At 41.4% G+C, this 19,532-nt stretch overlaps 1 protein-coding gene across 3 annotated transcripts in view; it reads left to right on the top strand.

Annotated features, from left to right (window-relative positions):
- SLC18A1 (solute carrier family 18 member A1) overlaps window positions 1-19,532 on the top strand; it is a 41,954-nt gene that overhangs the window by 6,397 nt on the left and 16,025 nt on the right. For 2 of the 3 annotated variants that reach the window (XM_055578674.1, XM_055578676.1), the window contains exons 4-9: window positions 2,301-2,384; window positions 3,251-3,343; window positions 5,623-5,712; window positions 5,948-5,991; window positions 9,711-9,771; window positions 9,853-9,948. In XM_055578674.1, the coding sequence (XP_055434649.1) occupies window positions 2,301-2,384; window positions 3,251-3,343; window positions 5,623-5,712; window positions 5,948-5,991; window positions 9,711-9,771; window positions 9,853-9,948 (468 nt within the window). The remainder of the gene's footprint in view (window positions 1-2,300; window positions 2,385-3,250; window positions 3,344-5,622; window positions 5,713-5,947; window positions 5,992-9,710; window positions 9,772-9,852; window positions 9,949-19,532) is intronic. The other variant, XM_055578675.1, reaches the window with a different exon arrangement.

Here is a 19,532-nt window from a genome sequence, read left to right as displayed (position 1 = left end):
TCTTATCTACCAAACTGTGTGTATTAAGTAATAATTATTATTTCTATGCCATAACCAGTGTTGCTATACTGAGTTGGCCTAACTCTAGCAAACATTTGGTATTTAGGGGATCCTATGTAGCATTCCCTCAGGGTTTTGTCTTTTTTTTTTTTAAGTATTTATTTATTTTATTTTTGGCTGGACTGGGTCTTCGTTGCTGCGCTGGCTTTTCTCCAGCTGCAGTGAGGGGGCTATTCTTCATTGCAGTGCCCAGGCTTCTTATGGCTGTGGCTTCTGCTGTGGAGCACAGGCTCTAGGCGCGCAGGCTCAGTAGTTTCGGCTCCAGGGCTCTAAAGCACAGGCTCTATAGTTGTGGCTTTCCGGCTTAGTTGCCCCGCAGCAAGTGGAATTTTCCTGGACTAGAGACTGAACCCATGTTCCCTGCATTGGCAGGCAGATTCTTACCCACTGTGTCACCAGGGAAGTCCCCTTCAGGGTTTTTAAATACTAAATGAGGTTGCTGATGCCCATCACTCTCCCTAAGGGTCCCTAGCTGGAAAACAAACAATGTAATTAGGAGTTAAATGGTGGCCTGTGTTAGGGGTGCAAAATTACTTTGGTCTTCCTAAACAGGGGGGACTAACCACCCAGTTTGCCTGGGATTGAGGGGCTTCCCAGGATGTGAGACTTGATTTTAAAACCTCAAAGGTCCTAAAGGCTTCCCTGGTGGTCCAGTGCTTAGGACTCCATGCTGCCACTGCAAGGGGCACAGGTTCAATTCCCTGGTTGGGGAACTAAGGTCCCACATATTGTGAGGTGTGGCCAAAAAAATAAAATAAGATAAGGTAGTTTTATTTTCGGTTTTTTAAAGAATCTCCATACTGATCTCCATAGTGGCTGCAACAATTTACATTCCCACCTACAATGCAAGAGGATTCCCTTTTCTTCACTCCCTCTCCAGCCTTAATTGTTTGTAGATTTTTTGATGATGGTCATTCTAACCAGTGTGAGGTGATACCTCATTGAAGTTTTGATCTTCATTTCTTTAATAATTAGTGATGTTGATCATCTTTTCACATGCCTCTTGACCTAGATGGGTGGAATGGGTGGGTGCAAAGGAGGTCCAAGAAGGAGGAAATATATGTGTGTGTGTGTGTGTGTGTGTGTGTGTGTATCTGATTGACTTCATTGTACAGCAGAAACTAGCACAACATTGTAAAGCAGCAACTATACACCAATAAAATAAATAAATAAAAATAAAATAAAATCATGAAGGTCCTGGGCAAACAGGGATGAGTTGGTCTAACTATCCTCAGAGGACACAGGGGTAACAGACCTTGAACAGATTGAAATCAGAAAGCCTGGGAGAGATCATTGAAAGTGTGGCCAGGAGAGGCCAATCATTTGCATGTTTGGGAGACGGTGCGATCATGTGGGGAAGTAATGGGGGAAGATTATAAGCACAGCCATTGTAATGAATGGGCAAAGGGGTTCAACGTTGCTGATGCAAACGTTTTGGAAGCAAGTCTTCTCCCTTTCTGTGGTGTTGTCTTAGAATCTGGGATGAGACATGTCTGGACTCATCAACCTTACCTCCAACACTCTGTAATTTAGTCTCTGATAACATACTCCTGTTTGGCTCTCAGTTTCATGTGTGCTTGTTAGTCTCTAGTAGACTGCATCTCTTCAAGGGCATGAACTGGGTGGTCTCTTTGTTTCACATTGCTGCAGAGTCCAGCACAGCTGCATGGTCAGTATTACTTAATAAATACTCACTGATCTGACTTGGCTAAAAGATTTTCCAATATGAGGGGAAGGATCTGATTGAATCACAAGATATTCTTGTCTACCCAATACCCACGGACCTTCAAGTACACATAGCTTTTGTCTCCCACTCCAGATGACCCAATAGGACCCAGCTATGGCAAAGATCAAATCAGGTTGTTGCATATGGAGAATCCAAAAGTAGGGTCTAGGGACTAGTTCTCAGTCCAGGGCATAGGGTTACATGTTCAGCCTTGACTCCAGTGAGCAGGATGTTGGGCTTTAAGCAGGAAATGTGGGCACCCAGCCTTCTGCCTACCATGTGGTGCATCAGTTTATGCTTCTTTGGTTTCTCAGTCTTCATGTCAATTATAATGCAATCCTAATTAAGGGAGAGGATTAGAAAAGCAGCTCTGAAAAGAGGGAGCAGTAATCCCTCTGTATTAAAACATGAGCATAATGGCTCATGTCTGTAATATCAGGAGCCCATCTACTGGTGGCCAGACCATCAAAGGCCATTTGCTAACTGGGGAATTCTTGCTATTCTCTTTGCCCAGTGTTTGCCTTTTCTGGTACCTATACTCTGCTTTTTGTGGCCCGAACTCTTCAAGGCATTGGATCTTCATTTTCATCGGTTGCAGGTAATGCTGACATCTTAAACACACACACATTTCTTACCATCTCTTACTATTAATACCTTCAGACCCTATACAATTTATATGAAGAAATTAAAGAAACTATCATCAGAAAATGCAGAAATTGTGATTCAAAAACAAGATAATTATAGAGTTGCTGGCAGGGCCTGTAAATCCCTAAGCCTGATGTAACTTTCTCTGGTAATATTTAGGTTGAGTTAGCTCAGGTCAGACCAAGCCCAAGGCAAAAGGTGCAGTCGGCAAGGTTTTAATTTAATGCCACTTTGTGGTCTTTTCTCTGTTCCCCTCTTAATGTTTTATAGAAACAGTAATATTGATACTATTGGTCACAACATCCCAGTTTGCAAAGTATTATCAAATACATGATTTCATGTAATCCTATGAAGTAGAGATTTTATGCCATTGTACATGTAAGTAAATGGAAGTAAGAGCCCAGCCCACACTCTCTCCCAGGTGCTTTCATACTCTTCCATGGGCACCTTCATCGAATAGAGCAGTGTTCTGTGTCCATGGGTTTTCCTTCCCTTGACCTACTCCCTATCCATGGATTCAGGGAAATGTACCAGGAAATGATAAAGTGATAGGAAATACAGGATCATTGGATAATGGTATTCTGCATTCAGAGACTTTTGCACTTCCAATAATATTCTGAGCAGAAGGGGTGAGTCATGTGAGCATTTGGGGGACCCTTGGGGACAGTATGTGTAAAATACTATGAGTTAGGTTCTGTAAAACCCTTCCAATTGAAACTCTAGTTAAGATGACTCCTGGAGATATAATAGGGCCGAGACCAAGGACTCCGTGAGAGTGGCAGAGACAGTATGCTAATTCTGTTGCCTTTCTCCTTTCAGGTCTTGGGATGCTGGCCTGTGTCTACACTGATGACCACGAGAGAGGGCGGGCCATGGGAATTGCCTTGGGGGGCCTGGCCTTGGGAGTGCTGGGTGAGTGGCACCTGGGAGATATCTCCAGGAAGCAGGTATTTCTAAGGTCTTTAAGGAAACAGTATTTTCCTTCCTTCTCTGTCCAACCATGTTTTGATTCCTTCTGAAATTCTGCCCAGGGAAAGCAGAATCTCTTTCCCTTTAAGAAGCTGAATAGCTCATAAGGGGCTGGGAATGGTCCAGACACCTAGTCTACTCAAGGAAGTAAATCTTCACATGTTAGCAGCTGCTGCCTCATCTCTGCTTCCATATATGGCCAGTGCTTTCAACTGGGGACCATGCTATTTGCCAGATTTTGTGCTAAATATATACATAATCTTTTTTAAATCCTCACCACCACAGTGTGAAGGAGGAATGATTGTCCCCATTACACAGATGAGGATTAGAAAGGTTCACAGCCATCCAAGGTCACACGGCCAAGAAATGCCAGAGCCAGAATATGGACTCAGATTTTCTAGGCTCGAATCCAAAGCTCCAAATCCTAAGGTTATACTTTCTTTGAGGTTCATTCAAAATCTAGTTTACTCGATTAGTCCAACAAGACACAAACTTTTACTGAGTACATATTATATACCCTGTGTTGTTGCTTAGTCTCCAAGTTGTGTCCAACTCTGTGACCCCATGGACTGTAGCACTCCAGGCTTCCCTGTCCTTTGCTATCTCCCTGAGTTTACTCAAACTCATGTCCATTGTGTCAGTGATACCATCCAACCATTGCATCCTCTGTCACCTCTTTTCTTGCCCTCAGTCTTTCCTAGGGCATTATGTACATGCCAAGTACAGTGCTAGCACACAGGGCATATAGCTCAGAAGTCTCAGATGTGGTTCCTACCCTCTAAGAGGTTTGCAAGCTAATTGAGAAGAAGACACCAAGCATCTCTCCCCTGGCCCTACTCTGTACCCCCATGGTGAGGACAGGGAACCAAAGTTCTACTCTGTGTTAGTATCCGCTTCCCCAAACATCCAAGCTAAAACTTGGGTGCCTCCTTGTCTCCTTTATCACCTTTCACTCCCAAATGAATAAGCCCACTATATCCTTATTGCTCAAGGCCAGTTCCTCTTCACATCTCACTTAGAACATGGCATCAGCTGCCTGCATAATCTGTATGTTGCCTCCTTCCTCCAAGGTGCCTCCAGAAGAAGCTTCCTATGCCCAGAGTTTGTGGTCCTCCCCCACCAGAAGAGCACTGGTGCTTCTCTCTTGCCCACAAGACCAAATACATGCTTTATTTGCATACATGGAGCCCTTGGCTCTTCAGTCTTAACCTTCCCTACTCTCCTGTCTCCCAAACACTCTTATTTTAGTAACAGAGTTGTTGTTGTTTAGTTGCTAAGTTGTGTCTGACGCTTTGTGACCCCATGGACTGTAGCCCACAAGGCTCCTCTGTTCATGGGATTCTCCAGGCAAGTATACTGGAGTGGGTTGCATTTCCTTCTCCAGGGGATCTTCCTGACCCATGTGTTGAACCCGCATCTCCTGCATTGGCAGGTGGATTCTTTACTGCTGAGCCACCAGAAGTTCCCACTCTCCTGGTCTCCCAAATACTCCTATTCTAGTGACAGGGAGTTTCTTACATTGCTTCTTGATCCACACTTCTTTTTTCTGACACCTCTGTGTTTTTCATACATGCTTTATGCTCACCTGTATTAACTACTTAACAAAGCCCCGATGACCACTTGAACTCACTCTACTGTGATTACATGGGCTTCCCAGGTAGTGCTAGTGGTAAACAACCCACCTGCCAATGCAGGAGATGTGGATTTGATCCCTGGGTTGGGAAGATCCCCTGGAGAAGGAAATACAACCCATTATATTGTTCTTGCCTGGAGAATCCCATGGACAGAGGAGTCTGTTGGGCTACAGTCCATAGGGTCACAAAGAGTTGGACATGACTGAAGCAACTGAACACATATGCACTATGATTACTTGGCACTTTGCAGATGGAAACTTTACTTTTCTTTCCCCAGTTTTTTAAATTTTTAATTATTATTTTTTATTATTGGAGTATAATTTCTTTACATGGAACCTTTACTTTTCATCATGTTTTAATTATTTGGGTCACCCCCGCCCCATGCCTACTCACACATTTCTTCCACTAGAAACTGAACCCCTTGAAAGCAGGTCTTCTTCATCTCTGAATCCTCAGAGGCTTATGTTCTCCTGCAGGGCTCAGCCCCTTACAGGCCCTCATGAAGTGCTCACTGGATGAACATGAATGGGTCATGCTCCCTGGGAACTGGTCCTCACCTCTGGAATCCATGGCTGTTTTCCTTTTCAGTAGGGGCTCCCTTTGGAAGTGTGACATATGTGTTTTTGGGGAAGACTGTACCCTTCCTCATCTTGGCCTTCCTGGCTCTTCTGGATGGAGGTGAGTCACCATAAGAGGCACCAGACAGGTGAGAGTCAGGTTGGAAATGGATTATGCTGTGGTGTCCGGGTAGACATGTCTGGGTGGATTGGGGGCTGCCCCATTGTAAGAAAGAGGGAAGCAGCTCAGGGAATTAGCTCTGTAAGGAGCAGAGTAATGACAATGTGGCCATCATTGGATCTTCCAACTAGTAAGTGGACACACTGAACTAGTTCTCTCTCTCTTCCTTTCTTAGCACTCCAACTCTGCATCCTACAGCCTTCTAAAGTCTCTCCTGAGGTGAGTGAATACCAAGCTCCATTGCTGACAGAGAGAGAATGGCTGAGTGCAGTGACTCAGGCTTGCCTGGACCATCCCTATTAAGCCACAAGGAGAAAGGGGAGTGGAGCGGGAGAAAGCTAGAACTGTCCTGGATTCCCAAGACGGTCATATTTAGGATCCATGGTTCGAACCTGGGTTTCCTGTATTGCAGGCAAGTAATTAGTGTTGGAATTGAATTGAATTGTCAGGACACTCAGTTGGTCCAGAGAACTGGAGAATTCCTTGGTATGAAAGCCCCACCCCTGTGGTATCAAAAGTATGACTAGAGAAATGATTGCCTTTTAGTACTTTTTTGAATAATTTTGATTTTTGGATGGTAATGTTCTACATATTTTAAAAAAGTGGTTCCTTTTCTGGCTGGCATACCATTGTATGCATTCCATGTTTTATGCTATCTTCTATGTTTGAGCATTTCAGTAATTTCTAATATTTTGCAGATATGAATAGTGGTGCAGTTAATAATCTTGTGAAAGTGAAAGTCATTCAGTCATGTCCGACTCTTTGCGACCCCATGGACTATACAGTCATGGAATTCTCCAGGCTAGAATACTGGAGTGGGTAGCCTTTTCCTCCTCCAAGAGATCTTCCCAACCCAGGGATCAAACCCACATCTCCCTCATTGCAGGCAGATTCTTTACCAGCTGAGCCACAAGGGAAGCCAAGAATACTGGAGTGGATAGCCTATCCTTTCTCTAGCAGATTTCCCAACCCAGGAATCAAACTGGAATCTCCTGCAGGAGGATTCTTTACCAACTGAGCTATCAGGGAAGCCCAATAATCTTGTCAGTTCAGTTCAGTTCAGTTCAGTCGCTCCGTTGTGTCTGACTCTTTGCGACCCCATGAATCGCAGCACCCAGACCTCCCTGTCCATCACCAACTCTCGGAGTTCACCCAGACTCATGTGCATCGAATCGGTGATGCCATCCAGCCTTCTCATCCTCTGTCATCCCCTTCTCCTCCTGCCCCCAAATCCCTCCCAGCATCAGGGTCTTTTCCAATGAGTCAACACTTTGCATGAGGTGGCCAAAGTATTGGAGTTTCAACCTCAGCATCAGTCGTTCCAATGAACACCCAGGACTGGTCTCCTTTAGGATGGACTGGTTGGATCTCCTTGCAGTTCAAGGGACTCACAAAAGTCCTCTCCAACACCACAGTTCAAAAGCGTCAATTCTTCACTGCTCAGCTTTCTTCACAGTCCAACTCTCACATCCATACATGACTACTGGAAAAACCATAGCCTTGACTAGACAGACCTTTGTTGGCAAAGTAATATCGCTGCTTTTTAATATGCTATCTAAGTTGGTCATAACTTTCCTTCCAAGGAGTAAATGTCTTTTAATTTCATGGCTGCAATCACCATCTGCAATGATTTTGGAGCCCAAAAAATAAAGTCTTCACTGTTTCCACTGTTTCCCCATCTATTTCCCATGAAGTGACGGGACCAGATGCCATGATCTTCGTTTTCTGAATGTTGAGGTTTAAACCAACTTTTTCACTCTCCTCTTTCACATTCATCAAGAGGCTTTTTAGTTCCTCTTCACTTTCTGCCATGAGGGTGGTGTCATCTGCATATCTGAGGTTATTGATATTTCTCCCGGTAATATTGATTCCAGCTTGTGCTTCTTCCAGTCCAGCGTTTCTCATGATGTACTCTGCATATAAGTTAAATAAGCAGGGTGACAATATACAGCCTTGATGTACTCCTTTTCCTATTTCGAACCAGTCTGTTGTTCCATGTCCAGTTCTAACTGTTGTTTCCTGACCTGCATAGAGGTTTCTCAAGAGGCAGGTCAGGTGGTCTGGTATTCCCATCTCTTTCAGAATTTTCCACAGTTTATTGTGATCCACAGTTAAAGGCTTTGGCATAGTCAATAAAGCAGAAATAGATGTTTTTCTGGAATTCTCTTGCTTTTTCCATGATCCAGCAGATGTTGGCAGTTTGATCTCTGGTTCCTTTGCCTTTTCTAAAACCAGCTTGAACATCTGGAATTTCAGTGTTCACATATTGCTGATAATCTCATATATATGCATTTTTCTAAAATTGGAGGTAATCTTTAGAGTAAATTTCAAAAAGTAAGATTGTTGAGTCAACAGGTTTATTGAACTTCTTTAGGTACATTTTATGATTTAGATCTGCCTCTTTACTTTGAATTATATATGGGAGAGGGCATGATCTTTTTAGTTGTAGTATCTCTGAATAGTATAATCCATCCCTGTGTGTATGCAGAAAGCGTTATCATATCAAAACTATTAAACCTATTTATCAAGTCAACCATTAAGCTACGGTAATTGATTTACAATGTTGTGTTAGTTTCAAGTGTACAGTAAAGTGAATCAGTTATACATATACATATATCCACTCTTTTTTAGATTCTTTTCCCATGTAGGTCATTACAGAGTATTGAGTAGACTTTCCTGTGGTATACAGTAGGTCCTTATTAGTTATCTATTTTATATATAGTAGTGTGTATGTGTTGCTCTCAATCTCCCAGTTGATTTCTCCCCCACCCCTTATACCCTGGTAACCATAAGTTTGTTTTCTACATTTGTAACTGCATTTCTGTTTTGTAGATAGCTTCATTTGTACCCTTTTTTAGATTCTACATGTGAGTGGTATCGTATGGTATTTGTCTTTCTCTTTTTAACTTCACTTAGTCTGACAATCTCTAGGTCCATCCATATTGCCACAAATGACATCTTTTCATTCCCTTTTATGGCTGAGTAATATTCTATTGTGTGTATATGTACCACATGTTCTTTATCCATTCTCCTGCTGATGGACATGTAGGTTGATTCTATGTACTGGCCATTGTAAATAGTGCTGAGATGAACACTGGAGTAAATAAACTACTAAATCAAGATAGAAAGTGGTAAATACCATGGATTAGGACATAGTGCTTAGGAAGTTTAAGAGAGAAAAGTTCCAGCTACTGAGTTAGGGAACACTGTGGATAAGAAGGGGCCATTTAAGCTTGACATTGATGAATGCCTGAGGTTTGGACCTATTGGAAAAAGGAGGAAGGGAGTTTAGGGAAAGGTAACCATGATGACCAAAGGCTTGCTGGCATGCTTGGAAGGAAGGTAGATGACTACATTTAGCTGGATTGGAGTTTTTTGAAGGACAGGCATGTTATAATTGGACATTCAGGCTGACATTTTAATCTATATGTTCAGGCTTCTTTGGTAATGCCAGTCCAGTATGGTTCCGCATTGTCAGAACAAAGCATTCAGAAGGCCTGAGCAGCTCTGTGAGTTGTCACCTCTGGGCTCACTTCTGGAACTCAGTGATTTGCCTGTGGTTCTCCCTGGATAAATGTCAGTGCTGGGGAGATCAGTGGAGGGGCTAGGCATCCAGACACCTGTTGCCCAGTGGCAGCCTTGCTGACAACACATTCAGGTCTGGTTGGTGGTCATTTGAAGGCAGGACTTACATCTGGAATATGTTGTCCCACCCTTTGTGACTGCCTTTCACACAGGGGCCATGTGGTTGCCACCAGCTCACTCTGTGACACTGGGTACATCACTTCTCCTTCTGTGACCTGTGGGTGGCTGATCTCTGCAGTAAGGGAGCTGATGTAGGTGGTCTCTAAGGTCCTGCCTGTATGCTCTCGGATTCTGCACAACAGGAGAGGCATATACACTGTATAGATGAAGTTTTTCATTTTCCGTGTTCACAGAGTGCCAAGGGGACTCCACTCCTCACGCTTCTCAGAGACCCTTATATCCTGGTGGCTGCAGGTAAGCTGACATTGCCTTCCTTTAGGAGGGAGGGTCTGAGCTTCAGGACTGCCTTGGGGGCTCACTGGACTGTCTCCCCAGGCTCCATCTGCCTTGCCAACATGGGGGTGGCCATGCTGGAGCCCACACTGCCTATCTGGATGCTGCAGACCATGTGTGCACCTGAGTGGCAGCTAGGTAAGTGACCTTGGTCCTCAACATGAATTTTGGCAGAGGTATGGGCCAGAGACCCTTTCTGAGGTCATCAGTAAGCATCATCAGGGCCAGATCTTGAAAGTCATAGAGGGACAGCATTCTTCCCTCATCAAATTATCTCTCCTGTCTGCATCTGTGAGTCTAGCCTGATTGGGTAGGCAGTTCCTTCAAGAAGCAGTCCCCAGTACACAGAATAGAAGGGCTTGACAGGGGTGATGGAGGGGCAACTCACCTAGCTGTATGGATGAATGACTGCTCGTCAGATGACCTTGGCTTTTCCTTTCTGCTCCATTAATTTGCTGTGCAAACTTGTGCAAATCATGTCAGCTTTCTGAGCTTCACTTTCCTATCACTAAAATGGCTATCAAAGTACTAAGAGTTCAGAGGGTAAATCTGACCCTGATGCTGGGAAAGATTGAAGGCAAAAGAAGAAGAGGGCGGCAGAGGATGTGATGGTTGGATGGCATCACTGACTCAGCGGACATGAATTTGGGCAAACTCCAGAAGATAGTAAGGGACAAGGAGGCTTGGCGTGCTGCAGTCCATGGGGTCACAAAGAGTTGGACACGACTTAGCGACTGAACAACTGAGGAATAAGTGACATAATCTGTGAAAATGCTTTTTACCTGTAGAATATTAGCAAGTACCACCATCACCATCATTGATATTGAGCTTGCCAAAAAGTTCGTTTGGGTTTTTCTGTGTTATGGAAAAACCCAAATGGACTTTTTGACCAATCTTACAGTTTCATCTTTCCCACTCACTGTCCCCCAGATTACCCTTTTGCTTTTTTTTTTTTTTTACCTCTAGAAAGCTGCTAATGGAGTACACTGTACTGTGAGGGGGGCCTCCAGCCTCCTCTGCTCCACGGACAGATGTCCTCATGAGTCATCTGAGGGAGGAGGCCCTGGATCTTTCCAGGAAGCCTAAGGAAAGGCAACAGAAAAGGTTATGTGCAAATCGCTCAGTCACTGCTGGGAGGAGCGCTTATGTGGCCAGAGGGGGAACTGATAAGGACCTGATATAGCTTAATGTGCAATGACAAGCACTAAATCTAATTTTTTAGGGGGCCATGCTAAGCAAGGCTCCCAGCTGCACTCTTAGCACCAAATTGGATTTTTCCAAGCTGCAGCTGCCTCTGACCATGACAGTTAATTGGGTTGGTGCTCAATGCAAATAAACATCCCCTGCCCCAAGGTGCTTGGGCTCTTGGGCAGACGGGCCACCAACCATAACTCAGAATGGGCCCTCCCCAGCCCTTCTTCACCCCACAGGAATATTAAAAGCAAACTAGCCATCAGTCAGTAACTGGTGAATTGCTGACTTTGGGTTTATTTGTAATCACCCTGACAGTTTCTGTTAGGGTGCACTGTTTCTGCTCAGGATACAAAGAAACAGAGAGAGAGGCTGGTGAGACCCGATGAAGTACACAGGCTTGATGTTGGACAGTGCCTTGTGCAGGCAAGGCTGCAGTAGAAAGTGCTCAGGAGAGTGAGTGAGAGACTGAGCAGGTCTTGTCCTCCACCATCCCTTACAACTTTCTTCAGTGCCCTCTGCATCTGTAAGTCTAAATACAGAGGTTCTCACCTGGACAGTGTATTAAAATTCAGATTGCAGTTCCTTTCCAACAATTCAGTAGAAACAAGTTGCATTCCTGGTAAGTTTCCTGATGATGCTGATATGGCGTCAGTGACCACACAGAAAAAGACTGCTCTCCATGCAGACCCCTCTCCAAGTTGTTGGGAGGAACAATTTGTAGCCTGTGGCTGAGCACTCTCCAAGTGGCCCGCTGTGTGTCCACTACTCTCACCCGGTGGAGGAAAAAGCTCAGGCTTTGAAAATATGCCCACCTGCGTTGAAATCCTGACTCGACCGCTTACTGGGTGTGTCCTTGGATAAGTTACTTAATGTCTTCAAACTCCACTTTTTTTTTCATTTGTAAAAATGGAGGCACTTTTCTGGTTGTTTTCAGGGTTAAATAGACTTATGTATTCTAAGGGCTTCCCAGGTGGCGCTAGTGGTAAAGAATCTGCCTGCCAATGCAGGAGACACAAGAGATTCGTCAATCCCTGGGTTGGGAAGACTCCCTGGATTGGGAAGACACCCTGGAGTAGGAAACAGCAACCAGCTCCAGTATTCTAGCCTTGAAAATCCCATAGACAGAGGAGCCTGGAAGGCTACAGTTCATGGGGCCGCAAAGAGTTGGACACGACTTAGTGCGCACACACACATATTCTAAAGGCATTAACATGGCACTTGGGATACAGTATATACTCAGGAAATAAAACCCATTTCTGTTTTTATCATTGTTTTTGTTGAAATCACTTTAGCAGTCACAGCTATGTGTAATCCCCAACCCTTGAAGATACGCTGTGAAATATAATATATCTGTAGACATACAGTATGTAACACCTCATTTGCACAAAATGCTACTGAATTGCCAGTTACACTCAGATCCTAAAGAACAAGCCACCTTGGATGAGGAAAACATCATTCAGGAAATCCCACGTCACTTGAAACGATGTCAAGGAGATGGATCTAGCAGGCCTGTGCTCTTCCTGCTGGTGCCCATTTCCAGATATGAGGTAAACAGTTGAGTGGTTGTTGTTGTTTAACTGCTAAATCATGTCTGACTCTTTTGTGATCCCTGACTGTAACCCGCTAGGCTTCTCTGTCTATGGGATTTCCCAGGCAAGAATACTGGAGTGGGTTGCTGTTTCCTTCTCCAGGGGATCTCCCTGATCCAGGGATCAAACCCAAATTTCCTGGATTGGCAGGCAGGTTCTTTATCACTGAGCTACCTGGGAAGCCTCAAACAATTGGGTAGCTATACCATTAATCTTTTTTTTTTAAAGCAATGAAACATAAATACATGGTTACATGGTTACAGTTTGAAACAGATTGCCACCTGCACAGATAGACTAGACAAATATATTAAGGTGCGTTTTGCCTCTAGTCCATAGAAGAGGATATTAAAAGCAAACAAGACATCAGCCAGTAACTGGTGAATTATTGACTTTCGGTTTATTTGTAATCATCATGACAGTTTCTATTAGACAGCACTGTTTCCTCTCCATACAGAGAGATAGAGGGAAGCTAGTAAGACTGAAGGAAACTCATCCTGCTGATTCCATGCAGCTCTTTATGCCAGAGCCATCTGTGCTGCCACACTGCTGCTGTGGGTGGAGGAAGCACCTGCCATCAGAGGGAGAAGGTCTGGGTTCAAGTCTTGAGCGTGCTACCCACTGGTTATGGTGGTGCTGGTTAAGGATGATACTCAGGGGGGCACTTACTCTGTTCCAGGAGCCTTGCCAAATGGTTGTTTTATGTTAATGGTCACTTATGCCTGATTACTAGCCCGTCTGGTAGGAATTATTATTCTCATATTTCAGAGATATCTTGATCTGAACTCCCAAATCCTGAGCCCTCTGGAAGTCTCTACCATAGGCAAGTGTCCCTATTTGTTGGGGTCCTTTAATGGACCGGAACCTGGTGGTCTGGAGTCGATGATAAGAAAGTGAAAGAGAGAGCTGGAGGGAGGGAGAGAGAGAGAGAGAAAGAAAGACACGGGGACCGAAGCTCTGATGGAGCAAAGGTGCTTTAATGATCTTTCTGTGAGCATATATAGGCTCTTGTACAAGAAATTTCTTTTGACAATGATAAAGATCAGAAAACCAAACATACAGCAACCGTTACCAAGGGAACAAGGGATTAATAATGGTCACCGGCTCAGGAGACAATCCATACCTCAAGAAAGAGGATCGAGACTAAGCAGTTTTGTCGTAAAGAGAATGTTTACTGAAGGAGATTCAAGCCTGTCTCACATAATGACCTCAGTTTTGGAAGCAGCTTGCTGTTCCACTGATAAGGAACAGAGGACTTATGAGAAACAGCACGTAGGAATCCTCCTGTTAAACACTCCCTGATAATTCCCCCTTATTTATTTATAATATTTGTAAAAAGTGTTCTGACCATTAGAGTTTGTTTAGTTTTAACAATTTTTGCATGAAGGTAATGGTAGATGACAAATATAATTGTCGAGACAATCACCAAAATTACAGTTCCAGACCCGATGCTGTGAGTAATGCTTTGAAACCATCCGCGTGGGTCTAGCCCAGATAATTGATCAGCTAGTTGTTCAGCTAAAGTTTCCAAATTAGTGGAAGAGGGCAGATTATTAGAAAAGGTTTCAAAAATTTCTTTTTGTAATAATTGTACATTCAGAAAGGCATTATCATGTACGTTTTGTAAATGAAATTTGATTTGTTCCCAGTTGTAGGCACTATTATTGAATTGAACAGGAGTAACACAAAATTGAGTAGAATTCCAATCACATTTTAGCATCACCTGTTTTTGAACATCTGTTAATTGATCTCCAATCCATTTGACGGCTGTTTTTAGTTCCTGTATTTCATCTTGAATATCCTCATCTATCTGAGCCTGAGTGGCCCACATAGTATGAGCATCTTTAGTCCAATTTTGGATAAAACTATGTGTTTGAATTGAGGTTTGTAAAACAACACCAGTGACGGCAGCAGTGGTGCAAATAGCTATTAACCCCAAAATGCCAAGAATCAGCCATCCAGTGAATCGTTTAGATCGCTGGAGCAATTTAGTAAGTAACCAGGAAGCAAGTCCAGCCATGGGATCTTCTTCCCAGGGCTGCTGGAGATTTATTGGTAACCACAGACTATGTCAAGATCGAAGAATCAAAAGGGATTCATTTCTTAAGGAAACAGAAGAGTTAAGACAAGTATATAATTTGCAATTTATACAAGTTACAGAACGTAAAGTTTTATTGAATTGTAAATTTCCTATAGCTACAACAAAAGGAAGTGGAACACAGGCTTGTATGAAATATGATTGATTATAGTGAAAGGAATAATTACTATGACTATGATTGGTCCCTGTGAAATGTCCAGTCTAAGTCCCAAGTTCTTCGGTGCTCGCAGCAAGTTTCCAGATGTCCCATTGTTTAGGCCCAATCTGTTTATCGAGGACGATTTGAGGTCGAGAAGGTGTCATTTCGCCGTCAAGCCAGCCAAGGAGTCCTTTTCATGGAAGTGCTTCATTGAACTGTTGGTAATCTTCTATGCTACTTGAGTAGCATAGTCACATATAGTGCTGCCAATATCATCTGAGCACTTAGATACCCACATACCATGGGGTCCCCAATCAACAATGGTGTAAATGGCCATAAACATTAATTTCCCTGATTTAGCTTGACATTTATCTCAATAAACAGGAGTGTATTTAAAGTCTTTATAAGTAAACCCCTTACATTTTAACTTTTCCTAGAGTTTTGGTAGTATTGACATGGTTTTTATAAAAGGACTGGGCAGTAAACAGTCCAAGCAATGTGTAGAAGTTCCTTTTTGGGGGGGGCAGGACGAAAACCCATGATTGTCGACTAACATTAATACATAATTTTGTTGGGCCCATGCATAAAGGAAGGATTTTATAGCCTAGAGAAATGTTAATTAGTTTTCCTTCTTTCTCAGGATGAGAGGGCCCCTCCAAACTCCATGGAGGGGGCATATGTGTTGAGTGATTAGTGGATGTGATTGGTCCTATATCTGTTTATTCTATAACCTACAATAAAAAGGGGGTGTTAGGCCCCCCCATAAGCCCAATAAGTGTGATCAATCAAGTCAGCCTGAGCGGGGGAACAAAAGCAAGCAAAGCAAGCATCGTGACAAAAATATTTTCAGGATTCCACGGCATTCCCTATTGAGAAATCAGGTTTTCAGCTTGATTATTAAGGGTTTTTATCTGTCCCCAAGTAGGGAGATCATAAGGTCGATGACGTCAAGTGTGGCGTTTTTTGGAAATTTTTGAAGCTGCCATGGCTTATACTGGAATTTCTTCCTCCTGGGGTTTTTGTTGTTTCGTCTCTAGTTTGAATGTTGGGGGCCCGCTTAGGTCGAATCTTCTGAAGAGGAATCCATGTGAGTTCGTTGGATCCATCTGGAGAAATAGAAGCATTTCCCTTTCCCTGTAAAATTAGTTTCCTAGATTTCCATTGATTAGTTAACCCGTCTTGATATCAAATGGGCAGAGGAAGGGAAGTGTCCTTCAATGTCTTCAAATGTTTTTCTGCTTTGTCAAAATATCTCCTTGCGGTAAGTTTAAAAAATTTAAAACAAAGCTATATTAACAATAGTTATGGACTTAAAGAATATATTGCTTTGGAATCTAGTAAAGTCTGCTCTGGATAAGAAAGATAAAAGTGTTCATGTTCCTGTGTATTCCCCCGTATTTAATTTTTTATTTGTAGTCTCAGTGTGTAATGTGTTTGTTTAACTATGCCTTGTGTTTGTGTGTTATAAGGAATGTCTGTAGTCTGTTTAATAGAGAATGAATGTAAAAATTATTTGAACTGCTTAGAAATATAGGCAGGGTCATTGTCTGTTTTTATAGAATTAGGTGTTCTCATTATTGCAAAGTAAGGTAACAGGTGGGTTATAACATGTCGTGTAGTTTCACCTCGGAGAGGTGTGGCCCATATAAAAGAATTTGTATAGATCGAGACAGGTAAGAAGGAAGAGGAAGAGAGTTCAGGGCAATGAGTTACATCCGTTTGACATAAGATTCTCTTTCATTTGTCATAAACCTTTTTTATATTTTTGTATTCATCATTTTATCTGCCATTTCTTATATCTTTATTAAAAGCATATATCTTACTTTTCTTTAGCAACTATGTAGTGTCTTGTATATTAGCATTTTATAGATTGGTGAATATATTTATTATATTATATATTATATATTTATTTTCTATATATATTTATATTTATATATATATTTATTAATAGTCTAAAATCTCTAGTTTTTCTGTAAGAAAAACTTTTTGTAAGAGGAAGTTAGTGTTCAGTAATTAATGTTTTAAAATCTTACTTTATTTGCAAATGACCTAGCAATTTAATAAACTTTTATCATTTAGTTTAGTACAATTCTAGAAATTTAAGTTACCCCAATTCTAAGAGATTATTTTTAGATAGACATTTTTTAAAATATAATTATTTTTAATAGGGTTTATCTAAAAGTTTTCATCTCATTTATATATTTCTATATATATATAAAGAGTTACTTTTTTGTTGACAAATTTAATTTTACCTTAAACCTAGGCATAATAAAAGTATTATACAATGTTGATGACTTATGACATGTCTTAATTAGATTAGCAAATAATTATATTTATATTTAAATAAACATTATATTTAATATTGAATATTTTTTCAGTTCATGTGAACTTGAATTTAAATAGAGCTCATTAACTGCATATTATCCAAAAACAAAGACATACATTGAGACATAGATAATTTTAGATAGACAGACAGACATAGTTTTCCTCTTGAAATTTAAAATATCTTTTTGATATATATATATATATTTTTTTTTTTTTTTTTTCCCCTGAGTTCCACCAATTTGTTTATGGCTGGAGTCACAGATAGAGTGGGCTGTGTATCCCAAGGATATGATAAGAGTTAATTTTAGGTTTTTTCTTAGGCCTGTTTTTGTTTCCCAGGCAGAATTGGAGCACCCAAAAAGTATTTTAACAAGTTAACCTTTTCTTAACTGCACGTGTAAGAAGAACCGGTTTTGCAATTTCAAAAAATATTTTATTTTAAACAGTTTTTTTCTGGAGTCTAAAGAATATCATGGCTACTCAGTGTCAAAAATATCATTTCTCCTTTTTGTAGTTACAGTATATTATTAATGATATACACATGAGGGAATTGCTGTCACATTGGATGTAAAGTCTTGGCTACAAAATTTTGACAAATAGTAGGACTGTTAAGCATACCTTGAGATAACACAGTCTATTGAAATCTTTTATGAGGCCCGATGTGATTAGGAAAAAGGAGAGAGAAAGTGAATCTCTCTGTCTAAAGGGTGTAAAGGTATATTTAAAAAGCAATCTTGTAAATCAGTAATAATAATGTGCCAATTTTGAGGAATAGTAGTAGGTGATGGGATCCTTGGTTGTAATGCACCATAGGTTTCATAGATGCATTAACTTTTCTAAGGTCTGTTAAGAGATGCCATTTGTTAGATTTCTTTTTTATAACAAAAATAGGAGCGTTCCAAGGAGAGCAAGATTCCTCAATATGTTTTAATTCTAATTGTGTGTCTATAAGTTCTTTAGCAGCCTGTAATTTTTCTTTCATAAGGGGCCATTGCTCTGTCCAAATAGGCTCGTCATTTTTCCAAGTTATTTTAATAATTGCTTTGTTTGTTAAATGAGCAGTGGTCATTAGGAAAAATGTGGAATGTATATCTGAGTTTGCCTTTGTATAAGTCCCTTCCTATTAGATTAAGGGGTGCATCTATCACATAAGGTCTTAATGTTGCAGGCTGGCCTTCTGGTCCTTCATATGGGTAGATTTGAACATTTCGATAAATTTCTTGTACTTTGGTTTGAGAAATTCCTGCAATTTGGCAAGAGATTTTTTTGTATAGGCCAGGATTTGGGCCATAAGTGTTTGGAAATAATAGTAATATTAATATTAGATCCAGTGTCGAGGAGACCAGAAAATTTTTTATCATTAATTTTTATATTTATATTTGGTTGGGCATATTCAGATACCAATGATGTCCATAAGGATTGTTTTTGATCTGTACTGCCAAATCCGCCTGTCCATACATTATTAAAGAGTTAATAGAAATGTAAGGTAAAAGAAGTAATTGAGCAATTTTGTCCCCCTTTTTGAATTGTCATAGAATCTGAGATGACATCATAATTTGAATCTCTCCTTTATAATCTGAATCAATTATTCAAGGGTGAACAGTAATTCCTTTAGAAGTCAAACTAGATTGGCCAAGTAAAAGACCGAAGGTTTGTGGGGACAGGGGTCCAAAAAGTCCGGTAGTTTTTTTAGAAGGGACTGTTTGAGGGTAAAGGAAAAAATCATTTAAGGCTGGTATATCGACGGCAGTACTGCCAGATGTTGAGGGTTTGAGGGATTGAGGGAAAAGATAAAATTTGCCCCTGGTTTTTGTTGAAGGGGACCTGGGGGGTCCCCTGCTTGGAGTTTCCTGGAATAGGTTTTCTTTCAATATCAAATTTAGATTTACAATATTTGGCCAAATGCATTCCTCTATGGCAGCGAGGGCAGATTCTTGGAAGTTTTTTATTAGCCTTCTTAGGGCAGTCCCTTTTCAAATGCTTTTTATTTCCACATGTAAAGCATCCTTCATTTCCCTTTCTAAAGGCAGCAGCCATTGTCTCAGCTAGGATTTGCATCTTTTGAGTTTCTGATCCTAGATTGCAGCAAGCCTTCAAATAATCAATAATAGTCCCAGTCTCATGAATTGGAGCCATAGCTTTTTGACATTCCTGATTTGCATTCTCATAAGCAAGTAATTTCTCTAGCTCTTTTTTTGGTTTCTTCTCCAATTACAGTACGGGAAATAGCAGTTTCTAATCTAGTTAATTGCACAATTGCACTCATCTCACACGCTAGTAAAGTAATGCTCAAAATTCTCCAAGCCAGGATTCAGCAATATGTGAACCGTGAACTTCCAGATGTTCAAGCTGGTTTTAGAAAAGGCAGAGGAACCAGAGA

The sequence above is a fragment of the Bubalus kerabau genome, chromosome 4 (genome assembly GCF_029407905.1).
Source record: "Bubalus kerabau isolate K-KA32 ecotype Philippines breed swamp buffalo chromosome 4, PCC_UOA_SB_1v2, whole genome shotgun sequence".
Classification (NCBI taxonomy): domain Eukaryota; kingdom Metazoa; phylum Chordata; class Mammalia; order Artiodactyla; family Bovidae; genus Bubalus; species Bubalus kerabau.
This window is presented reverse-complemented; position numbering and strand designations above follow the sequence as displayed.